At 39.8% G+C, this 23125-nt stretch overlaps 1 protein-coding gene across 8 annotated transcripts in view; it reads left to right on the forward strand.

Annotated features, from left to right (window-relative positions):
* Positions 1 to 23125, forward strand: part of LOC138814048 (Krueppel-like factor 12) — a 708935-nt gene that overhangs the window by 641210 nt on the left and 44600 nt on the right. For all 8 annotated transcript variants that reach the window (XM_070002825.1, XM_070002822.1, XM_070002820.1 and 5 more), the window contains one exon: positions 278 to 340. In XM_070002825.1, coding sequence (XP_069858926.1) covers positions 278 to 340 — 63 coding nt within the window. The remainder of the gene's footprint in view (positions 1 to 277; positions 341 to 23125) is intronic.

Consider the following 23125-nt stretch of genomic DNA (forward strand, 5'->3'; position numbering starts at 1 on the left):
GGCAAGAATTGGGTATTCAGTAACCATGTGCTGTAAGTCAGTTCATTGAAACTTTTGGTTCTGCCAAGACCCTGTGATCTCAGGAGTGGTTAAGGAGGAAACAGGCCTTCTAGAGGTTTGCAAGGTACAGGAATGTGTGTCTGCTTACTAAGAAATGATCAAGTTCTGAAGGACTTTTTTGGGGAGGACACATATTATTTATAAAATAGGAATCCTTATTCATTTACAGTCAGGACCATGTTCTTTCGATAACTGTCTTATTCTGTTCTGCCTACAGGGTACATCCATCCCCAGTATCAAGAGTCCGGGGAAATCGAATGAATAACCAGAAGTTTGCTTGGTGAGTATGCAAACTACACTATGCATATTATCTTCTCTATGGAAAGTTCTAGTAGGGTTGTATTCAAACCGAATTATTCCTGTTGTTCTAGGGAGAATATATTTCTACTAACTAGTCTGGGTAGTGTTCCTTAAACTCTAAATAAAAAGTGTTACATGGCCCTTCCAGCTCAAACTTACCAAAAATGATGAATGCAACATCTTTATCCTAACAAATTTGATCTGATTTTCCAAGATTATCACTTTATACCTATTAAAGAATATTTCCCAATATTTAGTATAACTTAGTCCACAATTCAGATTTTTCTGAGGTATCAGCTTCAACTTTTCATGAAAATTTTCATAGTCCATTATGTTAATTTTGATTATTACCATTTTAATTATTATTTTCCGTAGAAAATATCCAGGTTTTGTTTTGTTTTCTAGTTTGAAGAACACTAAGGTCTTCCTTTCACTAGTTCTTAAACAAAAGTACAAATGACACTTAACCAGAAATGACCTTAAAAGTTATTTCAGCTACAAAATTCATTAAGGCAACAAGCTTAGTTTCTTACAGATGTTTCATATGAAACAAATGTTTATTTATTTATGTTACTCTTTCCACAGAGTTAACTTTTTATTTTTGGGGGGTGTGGGGGTCCGGTCGTGGGGCCTGAACTCTGGGCCTGGGCACTGTCCCTCAGCTCTTCAGCTCAAGGCTAGAGCTCTACCACTTGAGCCACAGCGCCACTTCTGGCTTTTTTCTTTTTGCTTATGGGGTGCTGAGGAATTGAACCCAGGGCCTCAGGCATGCAAGGCAAGCGCTCTATCACTGAGCCACCTTCCCAGCCCCCAGAGTTAACTTTTTAACATATAATATTTCATTAAAAGAAGAGAAAAGAAAGATAATAACTGTGTCTTGTTAATTTAAAAAAATGGAAATTCACAATCTCTCATTTTACTTCTTTAGATTTTGCCTAGAATGAGATTTTTATTAGAAACTATGGCTTTAAAAAAAAGTATGGGAGAATGATTACCAAAGATTGAGTTTCCAAATTAACTTTATACCTAAATCATGATTATTTTTAGACACAAAATAATGACACTTTGAACTTGAATAGTACATAATCAGCTCTCCTCCTGTTCTCCATTAAATCTAATTAACCTGCACAATAGCTTGGTGATGTTGTTAAATATTATGCTTTTCTTTTCCACGGAGGGGGAATTATAACCCAGAGGATTGGGCTATAAATTACACAATGCCTAAAAGCCAGACATCCTTCCTTCTTGGTCTCTCACAATAGCCACAGCATTGTCCTTTCAGACCTGGAAAGCTAGAAAAAAAAAAAAATAATGCTGATAGTTATTACATGGAAAGAAGAGAAAAATCAAGTGACTCTTGGAGTGCGTGGCATTTATATTCCTTCTCAGTACAGGGCATATTGTACTAAAGAAACTTTATTACATAATAGAGCATGCAAGCTGATTAAATGAGCAACACAACACAAGCCAAGCCAACCAACAGAAAACAAAATTGTCAGTCCTGAAACCCAGCGTCTGCCCCGTTGTTCTCAATGGCTTAATGTGCAACACTGAGTAAATAATAGGTTTTCTCTTCTTCTCCTTTTCTTTCTGGACTTACTGGAATAATGATAACTTATTTCTGCATAATTCATAGCATGTCATTTGGTTAGTAAGTTTAGACTACTTTTATCTCCAGAGAAATAATCCTCAAGAAACAAAAGGGTTTTTCCTATTAGCATTGAGAAAATCTAACTTTCATTTATTTAACAACATTTATTTGCAGTTCCAGACACCATTGAAAGCACTAGATTCGAAAAATAAATAAAACATGGTTTTTAGGTGCTGCCTTGTAGGAGAGAGAGACAGACAGACAGATAGGGAGAGACAGAAAAACATCTTCTCCCTGATATGTTACACTGATACCGTACATGCATGTAAACATTATGTGATAAGACTAGAATACTAAATACATGTAGATAATATTGTAAGGAAGTATATTTATAGTGTAATATTCAGAGGAAAAAATTGTTGACTATATGTAAGACCAATTTGAGAGTTACAATATAGTGAGAAAGTGGGAAAGAATTGTCTGAAAATTTGTCCCAGAGGTTAGGTTGGTAGCCCAATGATAAAACACATGCACAGTATCCTACATTTGATTACGACTGCCAGGAAATATAAAAGTTATTCTAGAGCAAAAAGGTTTTTGAGTAAAGACCTACTTGCAATTAGTAGGGAAAGAAATGAGCTGGTATGTCTTCAATAGATTGAATTAGACAAATGGAGAGTTGGGGACATTTCTAAATTGATTCTAGCTAGAATGTGCACACATTTAATACATGTATACCTTATTTGGTTGGGAGTTAGGCAACATTTCTATAATTTCTATCTTGAACCTTCCTTTGGTTAATACTTTGACTCTGGTATATGGAAATAAATCACCTACCTGGCTGCAAAGAAGCCCCATGTATCAGCTAGCATCTGCTTCTAGTCAAGTGATAAACACTTGATAGTTCTTTGTGAAATATTAGCTCTGAAAAGTGCAGAAAGTTTAAATACTCATCTAGCAATAGTGATGAAGGGAAAGAGACAGTTGATCTCCTGATAATAGAAGTTGGGGATCATTTATAGAATTAGCTGTTGAGTTTGTCACTAGCTTGACTCTGCCCTGAGTTATATCCACTGTACCTACCAGTTAGGAACAATGATTAGAGGAGGCTGGGTTAGCAACTGCCCTAATCAGTTCATCAAGTAGGCAATTGCCATTCAGGAAAAGATAAAAAGGATTGAATTTCTGCTGTAAACTTGTGTATAGGCAATGCATGACATTTGGGTAGGTGCTTGACAGTTACCAAGCCAGTGTTTATTATTGTAGAAAAGAAAGCTTGAAAAAAAAAAAAGCTTTAGTAGTGTTTTTCTTTTGTCTTCTGTTGATCTGAGAGGTGACATCCATTGGCCCTTTTGTGTGACAACATTTCCTTTGGAGCTGAAGAAATGTGTGGACAAGAATGTCTGTTCAAGGCAAACAAAATCTGCTAAAACCAAGAGAAAATGTGTTAGCACATGAGAATACTAGGGCTGAAAGAATCCAGTGACAGAAATGAGGGTGAGCCACGTTACTAACTCCCCAAAGACCGATGAAGACTTCCAGCGAGGGGCATTAGCATCCCAGTAAAGAGCTTCAAAGCCAGGCACCAGTGGCTCCATCCTGTAATTCTAGCTACTTAGAGGGCTGAGACCTGAAGATTGCTATTGAAAGCCAGCCAGAGACAGAAAAAGTCCTTGAGACTCTTATCTCCAATTAACAACCATCAAACCAGAAGTTATCTGTAGTTCAAGTGGTAGAACAAGTAGCCTTTGAGTGAAAAGAGCTAAAGAACAGCACCTAGGCCCTGAGGTCAAGCCTCAATAAACAGCACCAAAACAAACAAGTCAGCTCATTATGTGAGCCACTGTTTAACACGGAATTAGACATGTGGCGTGGTGATTCCAAACATAAACACTGTCTCTCCAAATTTCTCCCTTGGGGTCAACGTACTGTAGAAGAAGAATTAGTTGATTTGAGGATGGCTTGGGATGTAGATCTGGAAATTTCCTTGTCAGTGTCATGCATTAAACCTTCCTTCATTCGTTCACCCTTGGCCTGGGGTGGGTGGGCCTTACCATGTCTTCCTTGATGCAAGAAAAGGGGAGAATTCCTTTTTTTTTCTTCTACCATTTTAGGCTCATTGCCTGGAGCCCTGTCAGTTATACTGGCAAAAGACAGGAGAACTAGAGAAAAATGAAGTGACATGGATGAACACAAGAAAAGCCACTTAGATGGATAGTTGGGGCATAGGCTTATGTAGCATCTAACCAAAAGAACAATGAGATTTTTAAAGAAGTGACGAGACACAAAGAGAAGATCGTCAAGTTTCTATAGGAAGATAACTATAGATGGGGCAAACTGATGGGAGGTTGGTGAAACTCAGTGGATAGCTTCTCTATTTTGGTGCCATGTTCCAGATTTAGTGGTGCAGATTCAGATGATTTTGAAAATATTCCTGTTCAGCCAGGTGGAGTGTTGCATACTTGTAATCATGGCGACTTAGGAGGCAGAGGTACGAGGATCTTGAGTTTCAAAGCCAATATCGGGCATGACTGGGCCACACCGAGTGAAAAAACAAGATAAAAACCAAAGATCTTGTGGGTAACTTTAGTGGTGAGGCCCTGATTCAAGGTTTCAAATACGGCTAGATTCCAAGCAAGTGCTTCAGAGACAAGAAGCACATGTCTATTTGCATCTTAAACTTCTCCTCTTCTTCCTCATCCTCTAACCCTGCTCTATTCCAAAAGGGTTAGAGGAGTTGGATATTTATCATTCATTGTTAGCGATGATGGTGGTGATGGTAGTATGTCCCCAAAAGCCGTTACATAACAGAGATTCTGGAGGTCATTTTAAGGGCTGTTTTTATGCTGACATGGAAAATAAAGCATTTCTGCCTATTAATAGGAATTATCATCTGTAAAACAGAAGTTCATTTTCCCTACCTCGTGCCAATTATGTGTCAGTTATGATTTATTGCTTGAAGATGTACCTGAGATTTTATGTAGCCATATACTCATGCCACAAAAAGTTGTAGTTATAAGAGTCTCTATGCAAATCAACGTTTGAGTGTGGAAAAGTCACAAATTTTCATAAAACGTAAGAAGTGTCTTTTTCACACTTTGATGGTTTCATGTTGGAAATGGTGCTACAGAGAAGTTAAATATTTATACACATGCAGTTGAAGCCATTATAAGGTTTCTCATGGATACAGCTAGGATGCATTTGTCTCATAAAAATAAGGACACTCTTGTTTGTTCATTTTTTCCCCATTCTTTCTTGTTTTATCCTCTAGATGAAGGTACCAGAGCCTTGCTACATAGAGTTATTAATACTGGAACCATCTGAGAAAGCCAGATAAAAGCAGTCCTTTAAAGAAAGGACAGTGTTTTCTAAATCACCACTTTCAGATCTGTGAAGGAAATGTTGGCATCACAGGTTCAGGCCAAGTTCCTTACTTTTACTGCATAGGAATGGAAGCCAGGAGACACAAATGTAACCTGTCAGTCAGTGCTGGGCAGGACTCCAAATCTCCACCCACCTTCACAGTAGCATTTCCGCCATGTGTCAGTTGCCTACTAGTGGTAGGAACTGGAGCAGTGCTAACAGTTTAGTAAGATGAATGTTTAATTGGTCTTGAGTTAAGCAGAAGGCTTTTGCCTGGGCAGCCCCCACTACCCCCCTTTGATTGATGTGCCAGGCTGGCAGGAGAATCAGAAAAAAGCTTGATAAAGACATCGCTGCTACCACTGATAGGTGACAGGCCCCCAAATGCCCTGCCAGAATGTTCCATCGTGACTCCTTGTGTACTCAGTGGTCACAGCTGATGCTGACAGGAGACTTTTCTTATTATCAGAATTTGCTCTTGCCTGACTTTTTGACTTATAGAGCAAAAACTAATGACAGGATGTGTAAAACTTTGCTAGGTGCACCCCGCCCCCCACCCAACGCTTGTCTCCATGTTTATTAGTCATACAGAGGGGTTCCAGTTCAACATAATGATTTATGAGTACAATGCATCTTATCAGTGTCATTATTCTTCCCCATCTCTCCCAACCCCACAAGTCCCCCAAATATCTTGGTTCCATTTTCACATACGTATGTTGAATAGTATGGCTGTATTCACCCATCCTTCTTCTATAGTTTTTTTTAAACCCATATGTTTTGGTAGATAAGCAAAAGGTTGCTTCGGGGTTTGGTATGGAAACATATTCTCTCTAGTGTTTGATAACAGACTGGGAAAATGGACTACACTGTAGTTGATTTCATTAACAAAGCTACTTGCACTGTTCTCTAGAAAGTGCCCATGGGTGACACTTCATCTTAAACCTTTCAAATTCCCACCTTATTTTTATGTTCCAGGGCAGGATCAGCTACTTAATTGTTTAATAACTTTGACCATTGCCCAGATTTAACTTGGTGACAATTATGTAGACCTTAAACTTGGGTTCCACCTTCTAGGTTGTCCTTACGGAAAGCATTCGGGCTCAAATCACCCAGTGTTTCAGCAAGAGGTGGCTGTGATGGAAGTGGTTTGTCTCCTTCTTGGTCTCAGATGGTTTTGTTTCTACTAATGCTTTGTGTGAGGGCAGTGGGGCGGGGGGACTACAACAGGTTGATTTTTGGTAATTATTTTCTTAATTATATGAGAATAAGGGCTAGACGATCATGCTAGATTCTAATAAAGGTTACCAATTCTGAAATACCTTTCTATTAAAAGTAGGTATTTATCTGGGTGCTTTGATGGCTCAATGCTTGTATTCCTGGCTACTCAGGATTACCAGCTGAGGATTGAAATTCAAAGCAATCATGGGCAGGAAAGTCTATGAAACTCTATCTCCAATTAACCACCAAAATTTAGGAAGTGGAGGTGTAACTCAAATAATAGGGCACTAGTCTTGGGCAAAAGGCTAAGGAAAGAGTACCCTGGTACTGACTTCAAGCCCCAGTACTGGCACAAAAAATTTTAAAAAGGATGGTTAAGGGAGGGTTGGGTAGGAACATTGAAAGAGATGACATGGTTTAAGATGGGTTGTATTCATAAACTGCTTTTGTTAAATGGCAATTCCTTTATACAACTAAAAGAAAATAATAATAATGAAGAAGAAATAAGCCCAAGAATCATACCAGTATTGCTCAGAGCTAGGAAGCATCTGATTGTCCTGGAATCTATCGTTCACTTAGAGTCACTGTCTGAATTTTCATTCATGTTACTCTCTATTAGATGGGATGGATCAGCTAGCTTCAAGACAGGTAATTTTGCAGGATGGTGAAATATAGAGTCAAAGGAAAAGCAACTGCGGAGGACCTACAGACAGCTACAACTAGGCCAGGACCCAGGATTTCTGGGAGGCAAGATTTAATCTGCGGGCACAGGCCCAGAGTGCATTAGTTTAGCTTTTGCATGCCACCTCTTCAAAAATCACAGTATTGGAGTTCAGAATATGATCAGAGAAGTGGGTCCCAGCCTAGATTGTGCTTGGCTGGGACACTTGATTAACAATACTCATGTGAGACCACGTGAGGAGAAAGGTCCCAAAGGAGAAGGTGGGGTTAGTATCAGACAAGAATGGAAGAGATCACACTCTATAATTTCCATTCTATGGAATAAACTAGAAAGTGTGATTAAGGAAAATAACTTTCCCAGAGTTAAGAACTTTAAAGTTTTCCCGTGGGGGCCATAATTTCTTACCTTTTGTATAATCCAGGTGTTCTATCGTTCCTAACTAAAATACCATTCGAGAGGAGATGAGAACTCATCTCAACCAACAGGTTAGCTACACTGGTCCTTGTGTGTAATCCAGTGACATTGGAAGCATAAGGAAGAAGATTATGGATTTAGGCTACCTGAGGCAAAACAACAACCAAAAGAAACAACCAGAGACTGTATCTGAAAAATAAAAGAAGCAAAAAAGTTAGGGACATGGCTCAAGTGGTAAAGCACTTGACTAGCAAGATGAAGGCCCTGAATTCAAACCCTGGACTGCTTATAAACAAACAAACAAACAAAACAAAACAGAGAGGAATAAAAAACTAAAGTAATTTGATGGCTCTCGTCTTACTCTTAATTATTATTGAATTGCCAGAGCATACATGTTTAGTCAAAACAGACTCAAACACCTCCATCTTGAAACTTAATGAACATTTAATCCTACTTACTTAGAAACCTCATTTCTCCAGAATCTGACTTCGCATCATATCTCTTTAAAGAAGGTTCCTAGATATCAGCCCTCAATCACAACGTTAAACAAATCTCTTTAGTATTACCCAGGTGATTCATTGACATTCTCAGTGTTTATTACAGCCTCAGATGAGGCTGTAATGTACGCAAGTCTCCTGAGCCTTGTTTTCACAATAGGTAAATACAGATTCCACGGGGGCTCACGCTACCTCTACACAGAAAGGAAGCAGGTTCCCTTCCGTTTCTGTGAAATCCAAATAAACCAGAAAGGTAACTGCATTGTCATCCTTTGGTGACCACTGGTTCTTTTCTTCCATCCTGTATATTATTGCAAACAGACTTATCAAGTTTCATCCTGTAGAAAAGCATTGGTTTAAATCATTCATAGGACTGAACACTCTTACAAAACAGAAACCTCTTCAGTTCCAAATATTTTCTCATTGCTTGTTTTTTTTTTCTTTTAGAAGTCCTTAAAGAAACATTGCTGTGGCTTAGCATGTGCAGAGCATTTGCAGTTTGTAGGAATGGAGAAAGAAAATACTGTTTTGGGGGGTTTGTTTTCACTTTAAACCTAAATTAGTTTGGGCTCTTTGAAGAATCCTATAGCTTTACCAAAAGGACTGCTTTCTTGCAGTGAGAGTGACTTACAGTAATCTTCCCCAAACTGCACAGGCAGTGAAATATTTATTTGTGAAAGACAAGGAAGTGTAGAATTATATTGGAAGCAGGAAACAAAGGCCAAAGGCAACCATATGAAGAACAGAAGAAAGTTGCTGCCACCTGGAGGTAAAAGATGGTACTGTTAAATATCTGCTGTGAATACTTAGGAAATTGACCTTGAGATTTGGGTGATCCTAAGTGGATTTCCCTGTAGTAGCTTTGTTATCTTAAATCATTGGAAATCTCCGTGTCCTGTACAGTATACTTGCAGCTATTTGGAAGCATGTAGGGCACACCTTTTTCAACCTCCATCCTAATTTTTTCAGGCCTTATTTCAGAAGTTAGAGTAAGCTTTGCTTCTCATTAGGTTTTGTGGCTGATGCTCTTTCCCTTTCTCTTAGGACAGGGCAGTAGTATGTATGCATCTGGTGAGCTCTGAGAATCTTGGAGCATGAGTAGGAGGAGAATACCTGGCCTTACCTGAGTTGTGCTAAATTTGCACCTAGATGTATGTAGTACCAGCCTCCAGTTTGTTCCATGGTCATCTTGGGTATTTGGATTGAGTGTATGTAACTTTACCTTTTTAAAAAAATATATCATGGGGCTGAGAAAGTGGCTCAGTGGTAAAAGTGTTTACCTCACATTCATGAGTCTCTGGGTTCGACTCCTCAGCATCACATAAACAGAAAAGGCCGAAAGTGGCACTGTGGCTCAAGTGGTAGAGCGTTAGCCTTGAGTTGAAGAGCTGAAGGACAGTGCCCAGACCCAGAGTTCAAGCCTCACACTGACCAGAAAAAAAAAATTATCAGGACCTTTTTTTTCTGTACGAGACACACTGGTGGTTCCCTCCTATAATACACAGGAGGCTGAGATCTGAGGACCATTCTTTGAAGCCAGCCCAGGCAGGAAAGGCTATGAGATTCTTATCTCCAATTAACCTCCAAAAAGCTGAAAATAGAGCTGTGTGATTCAAGAGGTTAGAGAACTAGCTTTGAGTGAAAACCTAAGGAAGACTTCTCTGTCCCTGAGTTCAAGCCTCGGTACCACCCTCCCTACCCCCACCCCCATTCAGAACTTTTTTTTTTTTTTTAAGGGAAAACCCTTTCCAATAAAGACCTTCAGACATCCAGAAAGTGTACACTCCATATTAGGCTGATTGTTCTCTCTTTTTATGACCACCATCTTGTTGTACAACCTCCTCGGAACACTGTTCACACTGTTCTTGGCAACAGTACCACAGAATGCTACAGCCAAACACACCAGGCATAGAAAGGTGGGAAAATCTGAAGAGACATTATATATGTGTGGGTTCATACATCTGCCTTTCTCTCCTCCCCTGTTCCAGAGTCTTTGAATATGGTTGATGATTATGATGAGGGCTTTCAGAGCCAGAGGATATCAGAAAATACCAGTAGATTCCACCAGCACTTTTAGCAGTGAAGCTAGCAATCAAATCTGTTGCTTGTTTATTTGAAACCTCTGTGTTGTGCAATACATTAGTTGAATCCTTTCTCTGACTAGTGGACCTTTACTTGTCCTTTATATTGTCTTTGAACCCATGTTTTAACCTACAGGATAAGCGTTTAGATTCCATGAGAACAAAAGGCCATTGAATTGATTTGTTCATATCCCCAAGCTCAATTTTTTCCCCCTGATTTGCCATCTATGACCACGATAGAAACCTCAGTAACTCCACTCCATCAAAACAACAGCTATTTGATCCCAGGTCAAATAGTTATTCTTTCTTTTAAAATTTTCTTGCCACTGTTGGCTCTTCTTTTCCTGCATTATCTCTTATCTGAAGTATTACCTAAGCTCCAGCCTGTCTCTTTCTATTCAGATTCTTCCTTCTCCCCCAAATCCAGTCATCACCATCTCTGCAGTGATCCTTCTGGAATGAGGTGAGGTGGGATTGCTCCTGTCTTGGCAATTCTACTGTCATATGCCATCAGCTGGGAGTCCAGGGCACGTAGTACAATATATGAGAACCTTTGTGTCACCTAGCACCCTGTACCCCACTTCCTGTGGGGTAAGCCTAAGCTCCAGTCTTGTTAGATTAGCCAAAACACCTTGGGTACCATGGAAACCAACACTGGAAAACTGAGCTTAAGTGTTCTCTTCTCTAAAGGACTTGCCTACAGTATACCCCTGCCATCAGCCTCTCCCTTTCTCTCTGACGGATGCCACAGGATATGAACCATGCTATCCTACTTGTCACAATTACTTCCATATCACATTCAATCTACCTTCTCTGAATGAGCCTTCCCAATATGGCGGTCATCCTTTGCTGGCTTGGAGCACAGCACATGATACAATAGGTTCAGGGTACAAGGGTCACGGAAATAAATATATGTATTCTGCCCTACTGGAAAACCTAAAGTGTAGAGAGCTTCAGTAATTTTGTCCAAGTTGGCACAGTGAATCAGAGCTCAGATTAAAACCTCTGTAATGAATGATGGCCATTTTCCTTACTCAATATTTTAAGGAAAGCAGAGATACTCCAGTTTGGAAAACGATGTTAGAAACCTTTCAATATTAGTTACCCCATCTCTGCCCTTTCTCTGTTTATAATCGTTATGCTTGATAGAACACCAACCTGAAACTCAGAAACAGAGATTTGAGACGTGCTGTCATTCTCTAATGATGTGATCTGGGGCTCAATCCAGTCCCTGAGGCCTGCTGTTGCCGATAAGAGTTCACAGGGATAATGTGAGAAGAGATGGGTGTGGATTGTGTGGAGAAGTTCTGTAAGCCGTCCAAGGCAAGATGTACCAAAACACGTCAGCAGGATGATGTCACTTCTCACTGTTTTCTTCAAAACTACCTCCTTATTGATGTTGACACACATGCACGCGCACACACACACACACACACACATACCTACACCTTATTAAATTCTCTTTATCTTCTTGTCTCAATTAACAGTATAGAATTTAAAGGATTTAGGGATTCAGTTCTTCTGTCCACCTGACTTTTATGGCCTTCTCTGATCCGCTTGATCCTGAATTTAATTATCTGGCTTACATTCACACCGTCTCTTTGCTTTTTTTCTGCCTAGCTATTCTTCATGCCTGAGTGAAAAGAGCTTGATTAATAAAACCTTACTCTATTATATTTCCTCATAATTAGAAAGAAGATGTCCTCCTGGATGAGCTTTGTGTGGCTATTTTTTTTTTAATTCTTTGTCCTTTGAGTGCTAATCCAATGGCTTTTTTGTTTCTGCTATAGTAATGAATTCAAAAATCAACATGTAGTGCGGTGCCTTCCAAACCACAAATGCACACATACATCATCACAGCTCTGGAAATAGGACCTGGAAATCAGATTTAAAGGCAGAGTCAGGTGAAGGCTTATGATATTTTTGCATATTCAAAAACTAGATACCTGTTTTTCTTTTTTGAGTCTTATCAAGTGACTCAACAGGTACCAAATCTTAAATGGCCCTGTTCAAAGTACCAATCCCTATTGGTATCAACCCAAAAATGGTAGCATACTCTTGGCTCATTATCCCAGAACATCCCCAACCCTCTAGGAAATGAGCATCTAAGCGTATCTGTGCTCTACTTGGCTCCAGAGGGAAATGTGCCCTCTCACATACTTTATGAACATTTTTGTTATCCAGTCATTTCCTAGGCTTTTTAAAACTGGCCTGGAGTGAATTTTATTTTTAAATCCAGGCTTAAGGCTTTTAGCCTTAAGCAACTCGTCAGACTTCCCAATACTTGTTCTTCTGGGATGAGATACAGCAACAGAATTTTCTCCCAGAGCTCCACAGGCCCATAATTCCATCACTCAGAAGCTGAAGTATGAAGATGATGAGTTCAAGGCCAGCTGTAGCTACAAAGCCAGTTGGAGGCCAGACAGAACTAAACAGCAAAACTTGCCTCAAAAAAAAACCCCAAAATTGAATGTATTCTTCACAGCTCCAACTGCCATAGTACTAGGTGCCTTAAACAATGGGAATTTATATCTCACAGTTTCAATGAGGAGGTCCCACATAAAAATGATGGCCAACAAGATTGCTGGCAAAGATTTGCTTCCTGGCTTGCAGAAAACAGCCTCTTCCTATGTCTTCACAAGGTGGTGAGAAAGAGAGTGAGTTCTGGCTTCTGACACTCTCCTTACAAGGGCACTAATGCCGTCCAGGGGCCCCATCCTCCTGTCTTTTTCTAAACTTAATTACTTCTCAAAGACCCTCATATTCAACTATGATCTCAGTGAAGGGCAGGCCTTCTGTCTGTGCATTTTTAGGGGACATAGACTGTCATGTCAATTCAGGTTCATGGTCAAGATGATTCTCATCTATGTTATAGTTATTAAAATGTCAACTCTTTAATTATCAGCTCCCTTAAAAACCAATCATCAGAACATCTGAGTTAGCCTTCTCTATGACAGAGGAATCTGATACAGGCTTAGAAATGGGCCATGGAATCAATAATTTGCTCCTAGGCATGCCGGGTTCTATGGCTGGTGAATAATTCATCCTCTGGTGGTGGAGGTAAATCTCCAAAGTGATTCTCCATGAACTCCTGGTTTTCATCACTCCCTCTGAAGGGAAACAGTAAGGTCCAACGTGATAGGAAATGCACAGTGTACCTTGTTAGAACCACTTTTCAAGGATACTTTATGCTCTTCAATAATTTATAGTTTCACACAGTTTCATAGACATCATTTCATTTATTTCTCATAACTATTCTATGAGATGTCCTGAAAGATGTTATCGTCTTAATATTTAAAGCAGAGAAAAAGCAGAATAGAGTAGGGATTAAGGGATCACTTTGCTTATTTTCATATTTCAGTTACTGTATATTATCTCTGCACCCTCACACAAGCTATTTAATATTTTGGTGTCTTGGCTTCCTACACTATGAAATGGAGCTCACTAATAATACTTGTCTTGTTGTTTGGAGGATTAAATGTGCTGCTATATAACATATAAAGCTCTAAGGACAGTGCCTACCAAACTCAGTAAATGTTGATAGCTATTCTAGAGGAATATAAGGTGAGTTTATATAGTACCATAACTAATTTATATTAGCTATTATTGCCCCATGTGATATAAGTAGACAGATAGGGACATTTCTGTAATCCTTCTCATTTACTCTTGTTTTTTTTCACACATCTTAATGTGTATGTTCTCCAAGGTTCTATCCATTTGCAAATTCTCCCTTGCTCTAACAGCCTTCTCCCTAGGTAAAACTCTCCTTCTTGGGCTGTTAGATTTATCACTTTGTCTGGGTCCTGATCACACTTGTCTATCGCAGCTCTCAAATGGGCACATGGAAGAGTGTGTGTGCATGCCTCTTTAGTCCTGAACTACACGATCATCATATTCATACCCTAGCTGAGATGACAAGTTCATGCCATCACATCACATCCAGCTATTGATTGAGATGAGCATCTCAAACTTTTTACCTGAACTGGCTTCCACCCACAGTTCTCCACACCGTAGCCTCCCAAGGAGCTAGGATTACAGGGGTGAGCCACCAGCACTTGGTGAGAAGACATTTCTTTCCATAGTTTTCTGACTGTACTTTCAACTCCTAATGAGTCATTTTTCTAAACAGATAATCAAAACCTAAACAAAAAGGAATGTTTTAGACTTTCTAGATTTGCTTGTATTTGATTGTATGTAATTAGGCTAATCAGCACATCTTGAATACCTACTGTATGTCTTGCCCGTGCTGGAAATACTAAAGAAGCCTCACAGAATGCTTGTCTTTCGAGAATTCAAATCATACAAACAAGTTAGCAAACGATGTTGCTTCTGTGTGTCTATGATCTGTTATAGAGATCCTGTCCCCTCATGGTCAAAGGTAGGTCTTTCTATGACTCACCAACTTTTAATGCATTAAATGCATGAAATCATCATGAGTTGGCCCTACGGATATTCCTTGTTCAGTATAGAACCGTGGAGCAGAAGTTATTTACAGTGTTTTCATTTCATCTATATTTTAAGGGAATGTAGCTGTGACCATTGTCATTGCTTATTTGAGTGTGAAAAACAGAAAAAAAATTGAATTAATACAGCTCTGTCATTGCTTGTCCGTGGGCACACATGACATAAATTCCTGGTTATGTAGTTTTCATGGGTTGGGTTCGTCTGTATCTTTACCAGCTGGATAGCACTCTACTGTGAAAAGTTAAGATCCAAATTTGTCTGTGGGTCTAGAGGCCCATTTGAAAGCCATCAGATATTAAAGACATTCAAAGACATCAGTCTTTTGCCTGGTGCAAACAGCAGACACTCCCTACTTAGCAGGAGAATCCTTTCCTTGAACATGATAAGCATTTATTGGTTGACCATGAACTCCCATTTTCTTGTTATTGATTCTGTTGTCTTGTGGTGTATCCTTGACTTTGAAGCTTCCCAGCTGAACTGGGGTGAGGAAAAACAAAGAACCAGGCTCTTAAGGGTCTCCATGAGAAAAAACCATATTAAGTGGACCCAGAGTCCTGGTGCTATTTTTGCTTAGAGTATTCTGAAACAACACCTTGGTTTTGCAAGTTGATGCTTATGAATAGATTTGGATATCTGAGATTCTAAAAGTCACTTATGTATAGAGCCATTAAGGGTAAGTGTTGACAAAGGAACACTGCCTTTTTCTTTTCACACTAGTAGAGGAAATGCAGTAATTCTCCTATATTGATATCTTTATAAAACATAAGCCCAGTCATTGTCACAACCTAGAAACATGTCAGGGAGAATAATTATAGTTATTTAGAAATATGTATAATTACAATTAGATGTGCTAGGGCATTGTGTTAGCCCTTGTTCCACTTGACTTAAATGTTCCATGATTTTATACAATCGAGGAAGAAAACCAGAGTTGTCATCTAGGCGACTGACATTTTAGTCACAACTGGCAAGAAGATTACCACCTCTCTCCTACCAAAAACATACCACTCTCATTGAATGTGCATTTGCTGTATGCATTTTCTCACACACCTCCAAGGACCAAAGATTATACACATACAAATAAAACCCCATGCTGTGATTATTTATGATAATGAGCTATGGTATAAAAAAAAGAATACCAATGCATAAACCACAAGGTCTTATGCATAATAAATGAATAAATGGCCTATTCTACTAAACACATAATAGCTATAATATTAAGTATTCACCAATGTGATTGATTGTATTAATGTTGGTCTAGGGGATGTAGCTGAATGAAACCAGAAGGTTCTATACCTTCCAGTGAAGCCATGGGATACATAACACCAGGATACATAAATGTCAGATTCTTTTCTGAACCACTTGCCTGTGTAAGTGGTCAACCCAGCTGGCCTTCTGTAGAAATGAATTTACGTATGCATAGATCCCTATATGTCATCTTTTAGCTTTTCTATGTTATAATACGCACCAGGGGAAGATGAGCATTATTTTGTCATGCCGGTCCATGGCAACACCTGTTGTTTTCTCTTTCCCTGTATGTTTTTCATTGCTTAACTTGCCTACCTCCTTCGCCTTGGGGCAGTACCACCATAGTTCTGACTTTGCTCTTGCTTGCTCTGCTCACCATTGGCATCCCCTTCCTCCTCCCTAGGTAAGACAGAAGCCCATAGCCCAGCCAGAGTAGCCTTCACTCCGACGAAGTCTCCTGCTCTCCACTTCTGTCTCTGACCAAAGGGATTAATCACCCACACGTCTTTTGAAAAGCCTGGGCTATTCATTCTCTAAAGAGAAATTTGCTGCTGATCTCTGGGATGCTCACATAAAGGAATTATTGATCCCCATTTTCTCAATGAAGATCCAAAACCAGAGTTAATGATTTCTTGGGGGAAAAAAAACAAAAACAAAAACAAAGCCACTGAGCAGTGGGCCTGGCACATCGTTTTTAAATTGTGTTTCCACCGAAGCAAGGATGCCATGGGAGGGCCAGGTCTCTCCTTTTTTTGATTATTACCTTTTTAATGTTGTAGTTTGATTTTATTTTTAATTGACATGATTACACAAATTTATGGAGTATGATATATATATTTATTTATATATATACACACACTTTTATTTTGTCAGTCGTAGAGCCTGAACTCTGGGCCTGGGCGCTGTCCCTTGGCTCTTCAGCTCAAGGCTAGTGCTCTACCACTTGAGCTACAGCGCCACTTCCAACTTTTTCTGCTTATGTGGTGCTGAGGAATCGAACCCAGGGCCTCATGCATGCAAAGTAAGCACTTTACTACTGAGCCACCTTTCCAGCCCCTATGTACACATTTTATAGTAATAAAACCAGAATCATTCACATATTTGTTGCCTGAAACATTTGTCATTTCCTTGTGTCACATTCAAAATTCTCTGTGGTACTTCTTTTGAAGTATACAACAAATTGTTAAGCATATTCACCCTACTGCCAGCACATCTTGATGTTGGCATTCATATATATACCACCCGGGTCTCCTATCCCTGCCCTTGCCACCCAAAGTCCCTCCAGAATTCTTATCTCTAAATGGAGACTTTCAAAGATTTTGCTGGCTTTGTTGTGCTTCAGTTCAAGGATGCTGTACATCTTGGCATTTGGGTTTGTTTGAAGTATGACAAAATAAATTTATACAGAAGGCTCACATAAAGAGGAATGGAGGTAAATAGGCAAGGCACCAAGTTTTTTGAACCTTCTTCTCTAAACTTAAAGCATGCAGATGAACCCACTTCCTCTAGACTACTTAAAACACAATTCTGTTTTAGATGGAACACACTGTACTCTCCATGTACTGTCTAGTTGAATGGTTTTTCCCACCTTCCTGGAAGCCACATCTGTCTTAGAACTTGAATCTTTCAGTTTTCTCATTAACACAGCAGAGCATTTAAGAATAATATTGTTATTAAGACGGCATTGATTCTGAGCTACGCAATACCAAAACACAGTTTTAGATCCCTGTTTCTTGGATCAGCATTTACCACATATCAGTAAATGTACATAAATCTGTGCATATAGTATATAACCAGGATATGGTGTATCCTGATTGCTTTCCTAGAAGCTGTGAGTTGATTACTCATTTAGGGTCTCACACTTTCATTTGGAACTGGTCTTGGCCCAAGATCCTTCTGCTGCCTTTGTTCCCATAAAGCTGAGCTTACAAATGTGTGCTACCATGTGAGCTTGTTTATTTTTGCCATAAGGGTTACTATATCAAGGCTTTCCTAGCACCATGGTCATCTTATCTCTGCTTTCCAGATAGCTAAGATTACACGCATGTACCACTGTGCCCTGCCATAGTTTACTCATACTTTAACCCAGATGAGGAAGCCACTACCATGCAGCATTGAAGAAATAGGATCTACCATTAGATAAACATATCCCCAATCCATCTGGGGATATGTTGAAAGTGGAAAGATGCAGGATTTTCTTAAGAGAAAAGAAAAGCAGAGAGAGGAGGCTACAGGATGACATTTTTCTTTGTTTCCAGGGGAACATGAAGCTGTAACTCTCCCTGACTTAAGGAGAGGGTAATACAAGGAAAGAGTGAAGAGCAGTCATTATTTTGACCAATGGGAGTCTAAGCCATATTAAGTCCTTCATTGTTGATTACTGTCTCTTCTGGTTCTAATGGTTTTTCTAGGGATCAAACTAGGGGCCTCCATACATTTTGTCAACCTCTTAGCCATGAGTTATACCTCCAGTCCTGGCTGCTATGTCTTCTCACAAGAAGTAACAAACTCGGTTACTGAGCTCTCATTTGAAAGCATCTTCTTTTCTGTCTCTGTCCTTGGCACTCACTGTAAGGGTTGATGATGGTACTAACCTTCTGCTACCAGCTCTCATTCTCTTAAAAGTTTCTCCATCTGTCTCAGCTCAATGTTTTTTTCCTCATATGTAAAATGGAGATAATAATGTCATCATCTTAGAAAGATGGGAGGATAACATAAAACGATGCATGGAAAATATTTAATATACCGCCTAGCAAACATTAAATCGTGACATAACTGTTAGCTACTGTTAGCAATTACGAGCTCAATACCAAAAAAGTTCCGTGAAAAGCAAGCTTCCATTGGCAGAGCACTTAAGTTGCGGCGGAAATCCATATACATTTATCTTTCAAGTTCAGGGATGACTGAAGTAAAGCTGGCAAGTAATTGCAGAGATTTGGTTCGGTTCTTAAAATTTTCTGCTTTTCCAAGTGAAAAATCGTGCATATTTCAGAGAATACCTTAAATACTCAAGAAAGCTCCCCAGATCTAATCATCTGAAATGTAAATAAGCCCAGCCCTTTTCTTCTCCCCTGTTTATATTTCTTTAGAGCCTGCATTTTATTAAATCGATTTTGTCCATCATGCCCAACAACTATAAAACAGTAGATGCTTAGCACGTTGAACCTGAAACTCACCACATGGCCAAGCATAGTTCTAGCCTACAGTTCAAGGTGTTATATGTGGCCTGTGGCACTGAGGTGAGCAGGAAAAGCTTTTACCTTGCACATTGTCCCATCCCCAGAGCTTGGGGCCAGGTGTGCTGAGCACATAGGAAGCCACAATACATGTTTATGAAGTGATATGCAACCTGCCTCACCCTGCAATACCATAAAATTAACAGATTCTTATGTGGACTTTTTTTCCATTTTTTAAATTTTGTTTTATTGTAAAGATGCTGTACCACGGGCTTCCAGTTACATGAGTAAGGTAACGAGTACATTTCTTGCTGCTTGTTTTCTCCCCCCCCCCTTGCCCCTTGGTTGTTATCCTACTATCCCTTCCTTCCCCACCTCCTCCACTTCTCCTCCCCCCACCTCCACACACACTATTTTAACAGAGCAAGCTGGGGGCCAGTGCCTCATGCTTTCAATCCTAGCTATTCAGGAAGCTGAACTCCAGAGAATCAAGGTTCAAGGCGAATGGGACAAAAATGTCCATGAGATTATAGCTTCAAAAATAACCAGCAAAAAGTAGAACTGGTGACAAAGCTCAAATGGTAGAATGCCAGCTGAACAAGGAAGCTGAGAAAGTGTGAGGCTGGTGCTTGGAGAGAGCAGGTGGGTGGGGAGCAGTATTTGAGTATTAGTGTGTGTGAAGTTAACTTCTTAACACAGCTAGGATGAACATAAGAGGCATGAAGACCATAGCAGTTAGATTTAGTGAACTACAGTAGTGACTTTGCTATTCTTAGTCTGAAAGCAAGGATCTGCTCCTGCAAAGATTCCATAATCTGTGGCTTTGAAACCAAAGCTATAAATATTTCACCAGCCCAAAGGTGTTGGAGATCTGGGAGCATTACTAGTATAACCTTCCTAGGTCCAGAGGCTATCCCTGCCACACCCTAGGCTCACAGCAGAGGGCTTCATGCCCTTTGTCTTCACACCTTTTGTCCAGCTGGGATTTGAGTTTCTCTCCTAGAAGATTCAGGCAAGTAGGCCACTTTCCTTCTGTTCCATGAAAACATAGTCAGGGTGCATCAGAACTTAAAAAAGAATAGTCATGGGCTGGGAAGGTGGCTCAGTGGTAGAGCGCTTGCCTTGCATGTATGAGGCCCTGGGTTTGATTCCTCAGCACCACATAAGCAAAAAGAAAAAAGCCGGAAGTGGTGCTGTGGCTCAAGTGGTAGAGCGCTAGCCTTGAGCTGAAGAGCTGAGGGATAGCGCCCTGGCCCAGAGTTCAGGCCTCATGACCGGACCCAAAAAAATCCTCCTCCTCCTCCTCATCATCATCATCATAGTTATTATGAAGCATTTAATTCCTTACAGGAAAGATGTAACAGGAATGCAAAATTACAAAGTTAACAAGAAAAGGAAAATATCAACAGCCTTAGTTCTCCAAAACTATGTCCCATTTGAAGCCTTCTGTTTTGTGTTCCTCGTGGAGTTCTGAGGCCTACTTTCAGGGGGATGTGAATCACATTAGCCCTGGGTATGCTTTTTTTCATCCATGAGTTGTCTTGTCTGCCCGAACAGGCTGCTGTGCCGTACCTCCCATGCATTCCTGCTGCTCCTCCCTCACCCCCCCCCACATGCTGGTTTAGACATACATTGGAGTGCACAAACATTCCCCTAGGACTCCTAGAGGGTGTTCCAGGAATGTATTTTCTGCTTCCTGCTTCTTGAGATGAAAGAACATTTGGCAGAGAAGAGTCTTAACTAGTTGCTTTCAAACAATAAATCAAGAGTTGAACTCACTTAATAAAACTAAGATATGTATGGAATGACTTCTCCTAAATCCTCCTCTGAGACAGTGTTTGAGCACACTTCTCTTGACACAGTCAGTTTAGGCTGTTGTAACAAAAATATCCTAGGTTGGGTGACTTGTCAACCACAGGACTTTACTTCTCCTTGTTCTCAAGGCTAAAAAAAAAAAAAAAATCCAAGATCTCTAGGCACCCATTGCTCACTCCTATAGTCCTAGCTACTCAGGAGGCTGAGATCTAAGGACTGCAGTTCAGAGTCAGCCCAGGCAGGAAAGTCCTCGAGACTCTTATCGCCAATAAACCATTCAAAAAATGGGAAGTGGTGCTGTGGCTCAAGTGGTAGAGTGCTTGCTTTACTTAGGCTGAAGAGCTCAGGGACAGTGCCCCAGGCCCACAGCTCAAACCCCATGACCCAAAAACAAAAAAACAAAAAAAAGGCCAACCCAAGATTAAGGTGGCAGAAGGTTTGGTGTCTGGAGAGGGCTGGCTTTCTGGTTCATGATGTCACCCTGCTGTGTCCTCACGTGAATCCCATTCATGAAGGCTCCACCCCATGGTTTTGCCATCTCCTATTATACCTTGTGCATTAGGATTCTCGCCTATGAATATGAAGGACACAGACACCTCACCATAGTTCTTAGCAGCCTTGAAAAGTAATCTGGCTCCTTCTCAAACCTGTTTATTGTTACAGTTTGAAAACTGGACAGCCGATCACATATTCTACATCACAAAGACACCACAAAGTTAAATGATTGCACAAGCACCATTCCCTTAAAGCTTACCAGGGTAACTGTGGGTGGACCATTTCAGTTTTTAATTAGCACCTTGCAGAAGATAATATATTTCTGCCAGAAAGGGAAAATTATGATTTAGAGTTGGAAATTAGATAAGTTGGAGGAAAAACATAAGATAATCCAAGAATGTGCTGACCCCAGATAAATTTACAAATAGTTTTCCTTGCTGGAAAAACTACTTTAGTATATATTTTTTCTGATTATTTATCATCTCTCTATAAATGCCAGAATGATTCAGAAGTTATTAATAGTGTGGAGTGTTACACAGGGCTCTAGAGACTAGACTATCAGGTAACAGTAGTGAATTATAAGCGTTTCATTCCCTGACCTTTGATCCACAAAAAATAACTTTATTAGAGACACACAGCTCCTTAAATTTCTAATTGAGTTTGTTCTTTCATGACATTCATTCATTCTTTAAAACTGAATTATATGTGAACACTTTTGTAATTTCTCCTGAGGTAAGCAAAAATACTCATATATTCCCAGCAAGAAATTACACTTATTAAGACTATTTACCAGACACTGTCTTCAATGCTTCCTATGTATTAAGTTAATGCCTATCACAACCAGTGAAGACAAATATATTGATTTATTGGATCTAGTAGAAGGGAAACTGAGGCACCATGGCCGGTTAGTGGTCCAGGGCTGCACAGTTCGATGAGTAGGGCCAGGTGATCTGAATGTGGTACCAGGCAGGTGCTTAACCACTTCTTCCTCTAAATAGATAGGCAGCAGGCCAGAATTGAAATAATTATGAACACAAGTTGAATGAAAGGCATTAAGGCTAGGTTTACTGTGGCTTTGTTCTTTGTAACTTTTCAGCCATTCAGCCCTTTTTAGAGTAATCCACTCTACTACCTTTCCCATTTCTTCTCTCCACATGTATTTGTTGTATCTGTTGTTCACATCTGGTTTTTGTATCAATTTATTAATTTGTTTCACAAACTTCATACACATTTACTTACTCGGATTTGAAAGTCGCTGAAGCTCAGACAGTGTCTTTGTCTTTGTGTCTGTGTTCCACAAAATATGTGGAAAGACAGTTCTAGAGTATTCATGTATATTGAATGGCATGGGTATGTGAATATTGAATATCATGATTTTGATTCTGAAGCGGTTCTTTACTCCTGCCAGTGTACAACCTTCAAGTATTCCAGGGCCATTGCTTTATAGTCATATTAATGCCAAGGTACATTTGATCAGTCTAGTTATCTTCTGAGAGGCTCTGGCAGTTTTTTTTTTCTAAAGAAGATGCTTCATTTTCATTGACAGTATACATGTTCTTTAGTTTTCTTGCTACAATAAACACAGCTTTCATGGTAGCAGTGGTACGCGCATGTCATCCCAGCTACACAAGAGGATTAATATGAGGCCCACAATCTAAGCCAATTGAAGCTGAAAGCAAAAGAAAGGGAGGGGGCAAGGGGCGTGGCTACCTTCTTTCATAATC

Source organism: Dipodomys merriami, unplaced genomic scaffold, assembly GCF_024711535.1.
Source record: "Dipodomys merriami isolate MVZ:Mamm:240054 unplaced genomic scaffold, mDipMer1.0.p SCAF_6, whole genome shotgun sequence".
Lineage (NCBI taxonomy): Eukaryota > Metazoa > Chordata > Mammalia > Rodentia > Heteromyidae > Dipodomys > Dipodomys merriami.